At 41.6% G+C, this 12,630-nt stretch overlaps 1 protein-coding gene across 1 annotated transcript in view; it reads left to right on the forward strand.

Moving 5' to 3' along the window:
* The first annotated feature begins 657 nt into the window (after positions 1–657).
* LOC121959725 (ephrin-A5-like) overlaps positions 658–12,630 on the forward strand; it is an 87,637-nt gene continuing 75,664 nt past the window's right edge. The window contains exon 1 of the mRNA XM_042509194.2: positions 658–1,567. Within this exon, the coding sequence (XP_042365128.1) occupies positions 1,443–1,567 (125 nt within the window). The 5' untranslated portion in view covers positions 658–1,442. The remainder of the gene's footprint in view (positions 1,568–12,630) is intronic.

The following is a 12,630-nucleotide window of genomic DNA, read 5'->3' on the forward strand; positions in this document are numbered from 1 at the left end:
TTTATCTATTTTTTTATACGTATTCAGTCTCTCTGGTGCATACATATTTGGATCGATGTTTGAACGCTACTTGGACAGAGACGGATGGAATTTTGTGGCAGCCCATCATTGCATCTCACCAGTAGGCTAAGGCCCAAAAATAAACGGAGAGTCAAGAAACCCAGGTATGAATGCCGCTTATAAAATTTTCCCCTTACATTAAAAACTCAGATGTTAGTGGATATTAGCAGAGTTTTGTGTGTGTGTGTGTGTGTGTGTGTTTGTGTGCAGTAGGAAAGGGGCTTTACATGACGAAATTTGGTGGACCCCCTGCAGTGACTCTGAGGGCCCCCAGTGGGTCGCAGATTCCCTGTTGAATACATTATATTATATTATATTATATTACAGTTTAAATTATTACATTATGCAATTCACATGTAATTATTAGCTTATTACTTATTTTCTGAAACTTGTGAAAACGTGAAGCTTGACATAGTGGAAACCGAGTTCTGCGGATTCATCCATTTGCATGAAGCCTAATTTAATATACCCCAGAAGATTCAACTGTCACTTAAATTTAATGCCCAAACGGCAAAGACAAACACTTCTTGCAGTGTGCTCCGACTGGCACAGTAGGAGGGAGGGAGAAAGGGGGGTCGAGGGGGTTGGAGGGGGGGTTGGTCCGGGTGAGCATGGCCGCAGGAGCCAGAGCGCTGCAGACTTGCTTTGGTTCATCCACATTGTTAACACCGCTTCTCGTGCGCTCTCGGTGATGTTGCGGAGCCGCTCGTCGGGGGACATTTAACCCGGAGATTGTGCGCGTTTACGCAGAGGTTTAATTCACTGCGTGTGTTGTTGTTGATCGGCAGGGCAGCTGCGGGTTCAGCCGGAGCTGAAGCTGCTGATTTCTTTCTTTTTGGCTTCTTGGGTGATTCACTGCGAACAGGAGGAGAGATCCGGAGCTGCTGGAAAAAGCGACAGCACAAGGACTGCGCCACTGATTTCTTTATCTTTAAATTGTGGGACATTTATTCTCTGTTTTTTGTATTTTTTCCCCCCAACCGCGTAGCTCCTCTGTGGGAAATTCAAGGCGAGTTGGAGAAACTGTTGGCTGCGCGGAGCGGAGTTGAGTCGGAGGAAGATTGTTCAGGCAGAAATATTGTGGATTTCCAGCGTCTGTTCACTACTTTAAGTAGAACAGGTTTTCAGTGAAGCGAGGGAAGAGTGAGCGTTTGGTGCAAAGTAATTGATCGGACTGTCAAAACGTGGACTGAGCAAGAAATTGCTGTCACAGAATAGTAAGACATCGCGTTAATTGTGTCATAAACACTAAGGAGGGAGCTACATCTGAGCTGGACTAAAAAGTGGACTCTCATCACAGCATCTCACTACTATATCCATCAGAACCTGAACCAGAGGAGGGACTGTAATCAATTTGGCTTCACCGGAGTTCCAGAGCAAATATGCCGCAGGTGGACATGATCCTCTTCCTCATCCTCATCATTGTGATGTGTGTGTACGGCCAGGACCCGGCGTCCAAGGTGGTGTCCGATCGATACGCCGTCTATTGGAACCGGACCAACCCCAAGTAAGTAAAGCCGCCCGCTGGCCCGCGCTCTCTCGCATGGACGCACGGGCACACATGGGCTCTCTGCGCCCGCAGGAGGTGGCGGATTTCACCCTTGACGTTGCCCGGTTGAAGCTGCACTCGAACCGCTTTATAGTAGTTTAATTGTTGGGTGGCTGGATACAGCGTGTACGCTCTGAGCTCCATTTATCTCAAGTAATCCACTTGGGGGAAGCTGAATAAAACGTTACTTGAAATATTTACATTTTAAGAGCTGACCTATTCTTACATCAATCTGCAACATGCATATCACAATGTAACATTTGCATTGAAGTAACACCGTTATAAAGTCTCCTCCGGCGCACACAAGCTTGATCAATTCATGTTTGCAAGGTTCCCTCGACTACAACCTTTATTTGTTGCCCTCTGATGGACTGCTGTGATCATTCCAGTTTAATAATCCTCCATATCTGAATCATCTTTGTAATCAAGTGTGCACGCCGAGCAGCATAAATCACACCTGACAGAGGAACACGGCGTTTTCACACAAGCTGCTCGCTATTACGCACCATTACGCGCAATTACGCATTTATGTTCAATGTTTGCTGCATGTTCAGGTCGAAAATGAAATATATGAGTGAGCCTTAGACAGAAATTACATTCAGCTGAGCTGTGCCGCTGCGTTCAAATAATGCTGAGTGGCTTTCAGTCTGCTGCCATGAATTAGAATTGATAGAATTGGTTTTGTGCCAAATGGAGAGTCATTGGGAGACTTGAGAAATTTAAAGTTAAAAAAGTTAGAGTTTATGTGGTTTATTATTCTATTTCAGTGATGGGCTGCTTTGCTTAGAAAGTGCAGATAAAGTGTATTTTCTTGTGCTCTTGGTGCTGTTTAAAACTTTAGGGAGCTTGTTGGTTTAATTATTGCAAATTTCCCCCCCAAAAGTCTTTTCATATGAGCTCAGATCCTACAAAAAGTGACACTTCTCTTCCCAAACTCCCTCCTGAGTGTGCCAGGCCACCTTCCTTGGTGACTCAGTGCTTCACTCTTGGCTCCGGAGCACATAGTGATATAATGAGTGTGTGTCACTCTGTTTCAGTTGGACAGGAGTACTTTAACTCTGGTATTAGCTGGCTACAGTTTCTGTATGAGTCAAAAGAGAAGAAAAGACATTTATATCATTTTCTCAGGGATGAGAAACTGGTCTGTTGGGCTTCAGAGGAGTTGAGCTGACAGGGTGTTAGTGATACAAATGCAAATCAGTTGGTTGTGCCATCAAAGGCTGATGGAGTTCCTGCTCCGCTAGCGGACAGATACATATCTGATAACAGCTTTCTGTCCCACTCACAGGCTGCAGGTTCTTTTTTTTCCCGTCTTGGCATTCAAACAGTTCCCAAGTCTGGTTTCTTCGTTGCCATGCTCCCCCGTCCAAGTGTCCCCCCTCCCTCTGCCTCTTCTGCCCCCCTCCCGGCCCACGCTGGGGCAGACAATAAGGGGGTACACAGGGGTATTTCAGCTGCGGCCAAGGCTCAGCGTGGTGCTCGGTCTTGTGAGAGATCCACACATGCTGAGGTCACACACGTGGTAGTAACCAGGCAAGTTGCGGGTTAAGCAGCACAGAGGGGACCGTTGTCAGGGTCAAAACCGGGGCAGTACCGCCGGCCATGGGGCCCGGTGACGGCCCCGGCTCGGCACCCCGCCTGGGCTTTGTCTCTGCAGAATGGGGGCTAAATAAATGAGTAACTCTAAATGACTCTCCTTTTCTCATTCATGACTTTAATCTAAACCTGACCCCGGCTGTATAATATAAGAGAGGGCCGTGCTCAAAGCCTGGGGGCCTCCTGACCTGCAGCAGAACCTAACAGTATTCCATACAAGCTCTCGGGCCCCGGATCCCTGCTGTTTAATGTAACCATACTCAGTATTGGAGCCCTGGGAACCTGCTGCGGTACAGTCCCAACTTCCAGATGAGCTTTCGTACCCCCCTCTTCTGCCTCCTCTGCTGCATATTTGACCAAAGTGGGGAAAAACTGCATCCGGAGCAGCAGTCCATACTCAGCCATTCATGAAATCCCCTACAGGAGCTCTGGAATTGAAATGGGAAGTGAGTCGTGAAAAATGGAAATGTGATGACATTTTCATGTTTTTCTATTGTTTCAAAAGGGGCTGAGGGGAACCTTTTTTTTTGGTAATTTAGATAAACGTGTGTCCGTGTTTGCTGCACTTTCATCTTGGGGAAACATCTCCCCGCGCTGCTGATGCTTGTTGCTGATTAGGCTCAGACGAGCAGGACTCTGAGCGGAGGAGGAGGAGGGATTTACAGCCCTGAGGATGGCTCAGCTTCGCCCAGAGTTTGAAAAGCAGTGACAGCTAGTAGCTGGGCTAGTATAAGCTACTTAATGAAATTAAATGAAACTCTGGTATCAGGGAGCCTTGTTAGAAAGAAACTGCTGAGACACAATTGATGTAATGACTCCTAGTTGTTGTTTCGGTGCCAGATCGCCTCAAAAAGAATCAAAAGTGCTTTAGATAATTGTGCCATTTTGGTCATTCAAATGTAATTCACTCAGTGTAGAGGCTGCAGTGCAATATTTTGCATTTTCAGTCTACGAACAGTCAGTGCATTAGTCTGAGTGTGCACATAGTTGCTGTGCAGGTTTTGCAAGTCTGGGAATGCTCCTGATTTAGACATAATCCTAAAAAAAATGTACAAATTTCACCAAAGAAAAAAATCTGTAAAGAGAATGTTGCGAAGCACAGTTGTGACTCCTTTTAGTTGTAGACGCAGAATGGTTTCAGATACTCTCATGAGAAGTGATGCGTAGCGGCTGTACTACAAGGTACTGGTTCTACAAATTTATGAATTCTAAGTACTTGGTCCCACTTTCTAATAAGGCGGACTTGATAAAAGTTGTCACAAATGGCTTTATTAATATTACTAAATAATTTGATCATGTATATAGATCAGTAAGAAGCCATTTTTCAGAACAGTTTTCTCTGGAACAAAGCAGACCCCCTCCAATGGGAAGTTTCACCTCGAACCTTATGAAAAAAAAATCTTGCATTGTGCAACAATAAATAAACAACTTATTGACATCTGCAACTATTCTCTTAATGTATTATTGTAGTGAAAGAACCCCTTTTTAAATGAGTTTCTAAAATTATACACTAAAAAACATTGAAAAGGGGGGGAAGTAGATTGTTTAATTAGAATTTATTTTATTTTTTCAGTGCGTCACAGTAAATTTCTTTAAGGGATCCATGAACTCTGTCTTACACAAAAATAATTTGATTATGTAGGATGCTTCTGTCACTTTGCTTAATTTTCCATCTTAATGTGGACTGAATATATGAACGTTGGACTCTGGTCCCGGCTTCTTTCATGGTGTCTTATAAGCTCATGGGGGCTGTGAAGAACTGTTTCCACAATAATACAGAAACAATAATTTAAAAAATCATTCATTCATATAAATATACACTTCATGGTTTGCTAGAAAGTAAAAAAAGCATACCAAAAAGTTAAAGTTAAGAAAAGCGCATGACTTAGTTGTAGACATGTCATGCTTTTATTGTGATAATGAAGAATTATGTGTAACAGCTGTTATACTGTAGCCTCTGTCACACTGACAACGATAAAGTTACGTTGTAATAAACTGAATTGCAACAATTAATTGAATTGATTAGTTGTCAACTATTAAATCAATCACCAACTTATTAAGTAATCGATTAACTGTTTGAGTAATTTAAAAAAAAAAAGTCAAAATTATGATTCTAAAATTTGAATATATTCTGGTTTCTTTTCTCATATTTGACAGTAAAGTGAATATCTTTAGATTGTGGACAAGATGAGACATCTGAGCGCGTCATCTTTGGCTTTGGAAACATCGATTAACATTTTTTAAAATGTAATTTATTAATTGACTGGAAATAATCATTAGTTACATCATGAGTTGCGAAAGGTTAGTCAATCGGATTGTTGTGGCATATATTTATGGTTTATGAAGCATTAATAACAGATTTATTAACAGTATTAAAGTTTTTTTTACAACTTATAAAGCCTTATTAGCAAGTTGCAAATGTTAAAAAGTTGTTAAATTGATTCTCGTAAGAGTACAATCCTTCAGAGATTATTCAAGATTTATAAGTATCAATAAACGATTTAGTAACCACTAATAAAGCCATTAGTTACCACTGATAAACCCTTTAAAGGGTGCATTATTAGTTTAGATTAAAGGATTCAAGCAGTTGTCCTTTTTGTGTGATCAATAAAGTCTTTGGTGGTTGAATGCGAGGTTCAACCACCAATAAAGTAATTGGTTACAGCTTATAAAGTCTGTATGCTTTACAAGAAAATGGCACGGAGACAAAAACCTCCCAATGAAGACGAGAAATCAAAACCCGGAAAATAAAAACTGTAGCGTTTCGCGGTGGAAAAGCTCATGTAAGAAAAATGAGCCACAGATGTTCCCTGTCAGCTTCGCCGTCTGTGTCGGCAACCAAATGATGGAATAAAGAGTACGGGTTGGGTATTTACTGCTGCTCTGACAAGGAGCTATTAGCGAATTCCCTGCTCACCAGCTATTTAGCTGCTTCATTAAAACCCACCGGGTCCATATGGTCCGCACGCAGGCGTTGCCGTGGCCCAAGGTGTTTATTTGTTGCTGATAGGTGGGATCAACGGAGAATCAGGGCCGAGTTCCGTCCTTAATCTCCCAAGCTGTTTGTGTCTCCGACGCCATGGAAACTGATACCCCTCGTCATCAAAGCACCTCATTGGGTGGGACTAAGGACCTGACAGCTGGGGGAGAGAGGGATTCCAGCATTCAGGGAGAGCACTGTCACCCCAGGGGTTTCCTTTAATCCCTGATAATGCCCATCTAAAGCTTCAGCCAGCAGATGCAACATATCTGTCCATAAGACAATCAAAGAATGGTTCCAGTGGCCTGTTTTCATGTGTGAGATAAGTGACTTAAAAGACCCTCAAAGACCCTCAAAATGTCTTTGCCCTCTTAGTTTCTGGACATACCTGATTGCCTTTGGTTGAGGTAAAAGCTAAAAAAATGGTAGAAAGTAGGGTTGATAATATTGGCACATTGTTGGAATTGGCAAGCATTGGCGTTAAAATTAAATACTGGAATGTGCCAGGATGCTGATTTCTACTGATAGATGAACATATACAAAACATTAACTTGAAATTGAAGTTTTTTTCTTATTTTGCGCAATAAATGAATATTATATACATTGAAAAAGCATTTTATTTCATGTGTCCATCTCTTGGTGGGATAAGAGTATGTATAATATGATGTTAATTCCACAAAAGAGCAGACTTGATCGCTAAAATTTGGTGGTAAAAGTGGATATATCAATATCGGTATGAATTAATTAATCAGCAGCTGACATGAACATTTTTAAGAGGCTGTGTCGGGCTGAGTTTTTGAATGATTATACTGGTATCATATTAAACTAGAGGACTTGTGGAATCCGTTGGTATCAACCATGTAATAGTAGCAGTAATGGGGCGAAATCACACTCCAAAATTAGGCTAAATTTTGGCAATGGAAAAATAGCATGGCCATTTCACAGGGGTCCCTTGACCTTTGACCTCCAGATATCTTAGTGAAAATGGGTTCTGTGGGTACCCATGAGTCTCCCCTTTACAAGCACTTTATGACAGTCCTATGTATTTTTTGCTGTAATTTGATTCCTAATAAAGATGGTCTGGTAGGAACTGCTTTACCTTGTTAATATGGATTTTATAACTGTTTTTAATGCAAAATAATGGAACTGAAAACATGCAATCAAAAAATTAGATCGCGTTAATCGCGATGAACTACAGAAGTTCTGCAATTACTTGCAGTTAAAAAAATAATCATTTGACAGCTGTAATTGTTTTATATCGGCATATTGGATATCGGCAAAAAAGTCCTGTATCGTGCCTCCCTAGAAGCAAGCTCCTCGACACTTGCACAAATTTCTTCTCATAGCAGAATGACCTCCGTTATTTGCTTTTCTTACTTACGCTCTCTTTTTAATCTCCACTTAAAGTAACAATACTCCATTTTTCACTTGGTGGCGAGCTGATGTTGTGATAGTTTCCCAGTGGCATTGTGAGTTGCCCCGTTTGCATTGTTCCCAGTGTTTACCCTCGCTTTCCCCTCTCAGCCTTTTCCCCGGCTCCCTGCCGCTTGGTTCCGCTTGGATTAAAAAAAAAAAACGGACACAAAAAGGCAACCACGTCCAAATATTGACTGGGTCTCAGGACCGCAGCCCTCTCCCAGCGCCAGCACAGAGCGCCTGAAAGGCCGCCATTGTTCCGCTCGTACTCAGCGGCCCATAGCCGGCTTTTACAGAGAGACAGACTGGGAGAAGGAGGAGACAGGAGAGGTGGTTGTAGAGAGTGTGCATATGTTATCTGAGGTGGGGCAGGGGGATTATAACAGGAGGGACAATACAGGCGCGGGGGTGAGAGAAACTTCCTCCTAAGAGGCCAGAGGCTACGACAGGGGAACAGTGTCCAGGCTGCAGAGTCCCGGGGTGGGGTCAGAGTGAATGTTTCCACCCTGAGGAAGTGTCAATCTCAAAAGGCATCAAAGCGAGCTGACTGGATGTGATTTCCTGCAGAGAGGGTTCACAAACCATCAATAAACTGAGGATGAGAGGCTTCTTATCTGAGGTTTACCTTCCATTTTATTACAAAGTGCAGGAGCATTAAGCCTCCTCGCAGCACTTCAGTCTCTCGGCGCTCGAAATGAAAGAGCGTCGCATCACAGATGGAAATCTCCCTCACTCACTTTCTCATAACATGTCAGTGTCCGGCCACTCGGAGGACTTTAATCAGTTGTACCTTACAGAATGTGCTTAATAAGACAGAGCTCCATACACTCAGCTCTCTGCAGAGTCGTCCTGTGGAGACGCCCGTCATTCCCCATGCTCTCTACGACCCCGCCTGCAGAGAAGAGCTGCCCCAGCCCGCCCTTTACGCTCTGACTAATAAGGCGAGGCCCTCAGGCTGCCAGACTGTGATTGACAGGAAGGAGTGACGAGGGGTTACTAATAAGTGTGGCCGCTTTATTGGTTTGTGGCGATGTTTCTCTCGAGTTCTGACACAGCAAATGCACTGCGATTGCAATCACTTTGATGCAAGTTGGTGCCTTTTCTTTCCTTTTGCTGTTTTTGTTTTTCATCACAAGAGTTTCCATCTTTAAGTCTTTAATTGTCCCAAAGGTCTTGTTTTCTATAACAAGAGCAACAAATTCGGAGCATGATTGACAGCCAGATTCTAATATAAGTCAACCTATTTCCAGAATTTTGATTGTTTCAGCCAGTTTTTGACACAAATCATCTTCTTTCAAAAGTTTTCTAGAACTGCGTCTCAGTGTCTTGAGACTCAAAAAAACCCACATTTTTATCTTAATTTTTTTGTAACTTAAAATGGGTGATTAGGTAACCAGTGAAGCAAGATAACTACTAATAAAAATCAGCTTGTAACAACGTTTTTTCGAGAACTGATTTTCAGTATCTTGATAGAAGACAGCAGAAGGTAAATTGCTGAATCGAGACGAATCACTCTCTATTCTTGAGAATTTTACTTGAAAGTGAAAATATCTGTCCATACAGCACACAATATTTAACCTGCTCTTAATGGAACTTGTTTCAGTAATTTTCTGGAACCTCTTGATCTAGAAAATGAAAAAAAAATCTTTGGTGGTTTGATTATTTTGGCCAGTTTTAGACAAAAATCAACTTGTCTTAGCAGTTTTCTAGAACTGAATGTCAGTTTCTTGAGAGAAGACAGAATAAAGTAAGAGGGCACAGAGCGCTGGGATTTTGTCTTGATCCAGAAAACCTGAAGAAAAACTGTCAGTGATATGATTAAATCACCCTTTTTTCAATATAATAGTCGATTTGTTTCTAGATTTTTCCAGAATTGATCCTGATTTATTGTCTTGAAAGCAAGGAAACTGCCACTTGAATGTAGTAATTACACAACACACGTTGACAAGTTTAAATGATGTTTCTCTACTCGTTGATTTTTCACTTGTCTGAGAAAAACAAAAACTTTTATGACAAAAAAACAACTAGATAAGGCTCATTGTGTCCAGATCTGATACTGTGAGAGTTTGGCATCCTGCGTTTGATATGCGCGGCAGTCAGTGGATTAGCGGGGGGACTCTTCAGGCCTAATCTCACAGTCTCACTCCGCTGCACAGAGGTTCACTTTTCTGCCGTTTTAATCTTAGTGGGGCTTTTTTTTGTGCACGCTGTTAAAAATGTGAGTGGTGAAATGGCATCCCCTGTGTCTTTGTAGGCACCGGTGAGGGTATTAGCAAAGAGGCTCTAAGGGGCTTAAGAGGTCAGCCCTCCCTTTGTGTGGAGACACAAAACACTTCCTGTGGGACCCTTCACCCCTCTCTGTTCTCCCCTCAGAAAGCCAGGCCCTGCCTGACCATTCACATTAATCAGCCTTAGCTCCTAATGACTGCAGTAAAGCCTCGAAAAACTGCTTCGAAAAAAGGTCCTAAAGAGCCACTAAGCTGCTAACAGACGGGGCAAGGCTGCTGCTGTTTGTAGGGCATCACACAGTATCAAAGACTGCAGGGTGGGTGCTGGGCCGTGCTACAGTCCCTTTATAGTTGCCTCAACACCAGAAAGTGATCAAACAAAAGTTTATGTAGTTTGTCAAGACTTCAGGAGTCCAAGAAAACAGTGAGCAATGTGCTTCTGATGCTCTGTTTAATGCACTTTAATGTCTGCACTGTAAAAATCACATTTGTAATCACAAATCTCTGTAATTAGTGACTCTAAAAGTCACTTTCTTTATAGTTCAAATATCCTCTTGACTCTAGTGCAATTTTAGGTCTTATTTTATTATTTTCTGATAGGAAAATTCTTGAAACAAATTAAAATGCACTGGAGACGGGTTTTAAAAAAAACTCACTGCTATATATTCGTCCTGAGTCATAAAAGGCAACATGACTCGTTAATTGGATGATTTCTTTGCAGTGTAAAAGCTGATGGTGCATTTACACTCGAGTTTTCAAAGAAGAATAAATACAAAGGATGAGTATGAAAGACGCTGAGAGCTCGGCCATGTAAAAGTGATAAAACATGATAGAACACAAGACGTGCTGAGTCCAAGACAACAGTGACACAACATACTTCTTATTTTCCATTTTAAGGGCTTTAATGTTTGCACTGTAAAACACTCAATTTTACCAAGAAGTCTTTGTGTATTATTGACTGTAAATGTCATGTTTACTTTTTTATAGCACACCAAAGTTATTTTGATTATTTTCATGATTCTAGTGGAACTTTTGGCCTTATTTATGTTTTTTTTTTTTGCTTCTTACTAGTACATTCTTGAAACAAACTGAATTGCACCGAGAGTCATAAATGACTTATTAATAGGTTGATTTTTTGGCAGTGCAGACATTGAAGTTGCATTAAAACTTTACTCTTCAAAGTAGAGTAAACAGGATGAGTATCAAAGACTGCAGGGTGGGTGCTTGGCCATGCAAGAGTCTCTTTACAGATCCCTCAACACCAAAAATGAATCAAACATGAGTTTTTTCAGACTTGTTGTGGAAACGAGAGTCCACAAAACAGTGAGCAACATTTGTCTTATGTTCTGATTTATTCACTTCATGTTTGCAATTAAAAAGATTATTATTATTATTATTGCTTAAGCTTAAAAAGGTTAGAGTACAGGATGCCTTAAAATGTTAAGTTGACTGAATTTTCGAGGATAAGTTGAGGTAATTTTGTAATGAGTGAGAAGTTAAATCAAATTGTTTCTCTTCACAGTGAAGTGCACCAAAATTGTTTTAATTATTTTTGTGATTCTGGTGCAAGGTTTGGCTTTTTTTTGTGTTTTTTTTTGTTGTTGTTAACTCTTGAAACAAATTGATTTGCATTGGAGGCAGATTGAAATCATTACAGTTAAACTCACTGATGTATATTTTCTTCCAGACTTTTATGAGTCACAAAAGACAAACTGACTTACTGTGGACTTCTCTGCAGTGCAGAAGTTGACGGTGCATTTACTCTTAATTCTTCAGAGTTTAGTAAACACTAAGACTGAGTGGATTCATCAGGACTGAGTGAAAGTTTAAGAATTTGCAGTGTTTTCTCGAACAGATTTGATAATTTAGAAATGAATGACTGTCTTGTAGTGATTAAGCTTCACTTTGGACTAAAAACTGCTGTGGTTTCAACTTGTTAGCTGTGATGTCAGCACAGTGACGGCCTCGCTGTCTCTTCTGGTTTAAGACAAATGGAGGTAATGAGAAAATTGGCACATGGGTAGATTGAAATCATATACGATTACCGCTGAAATGTCAATTGGCTCAGATGTGATCACTTTGACAGCAGGGGCCAAACCTCCAAGTAATTGTTTCTGGAAGTAGATTTGGGTCAGCGCGGCTTTGGAGGGAGGCCTGAAAGTTAAAGTATGTGCACCTCCTCATCAGGGCGATATTTCCTGATTTCAAATGGCTGCTGACTCTTAGCTTTTTGTGTATCTTGGAAGAAATTAGACAAAGCTGATGTGTGAGTCGTCCCAGTCAAGGTTTCCTGAATCATGTGTGATTCACAGAGCGAGCACATACGACAGGCAGTCTTTCTTTCAGCCACGCAGACAAACCAAAACATCCCTGATGAGGCAAAAAATGCGTTTGTGGGAGACGCTGCTGCCGTCTAATTGCTTTTGTTGCTCTGGTTCAAATGTCTCATGTAATCATTCGGGTATGAGGGTTTATCTGATGATGGTTTGGAGCAGAACCACAACAGAGGTTTAGCATGTTTCACTGTTTTCAGCCTCCCGTGGTGCAAAAATATTAAAAAGAGAATTGTTATGTATCTGCGTGTGAAGAACAAATGTTGTTGCATGAACTTGGTGTGACTTTGCGGGACCTTTTGTGTGGCTCTCTGGTCCGTTGAGACCCAAAGTGTTTCCTCCTGTTGGATTTCAGCACACTTGGTGCTTTGGGACCCATGAAATATTAAAAAAGCCGTTTATGATCTCACGATAGCGCCTGGACAAACCTTCACACGCAACCAGGAGAAATCCAGGTCAGGGCCGCCA

This window comes from Plectropomus leopardus, chromosome 20 (genome assembly GCF_026936395.1).
Source record: "Plectropomus leopardus strain MGB_pleo_1.0 chromosome 20, ASM2693639v1, whole genome shotgun sequence".
In the NCBI taxonomy this organism is placed as follows: Eukaryota; Metazoa; Chordata; class Actinopteri; order Perciformes; family Serranidae; genus Plectropomus; species Plectropomus leopardus.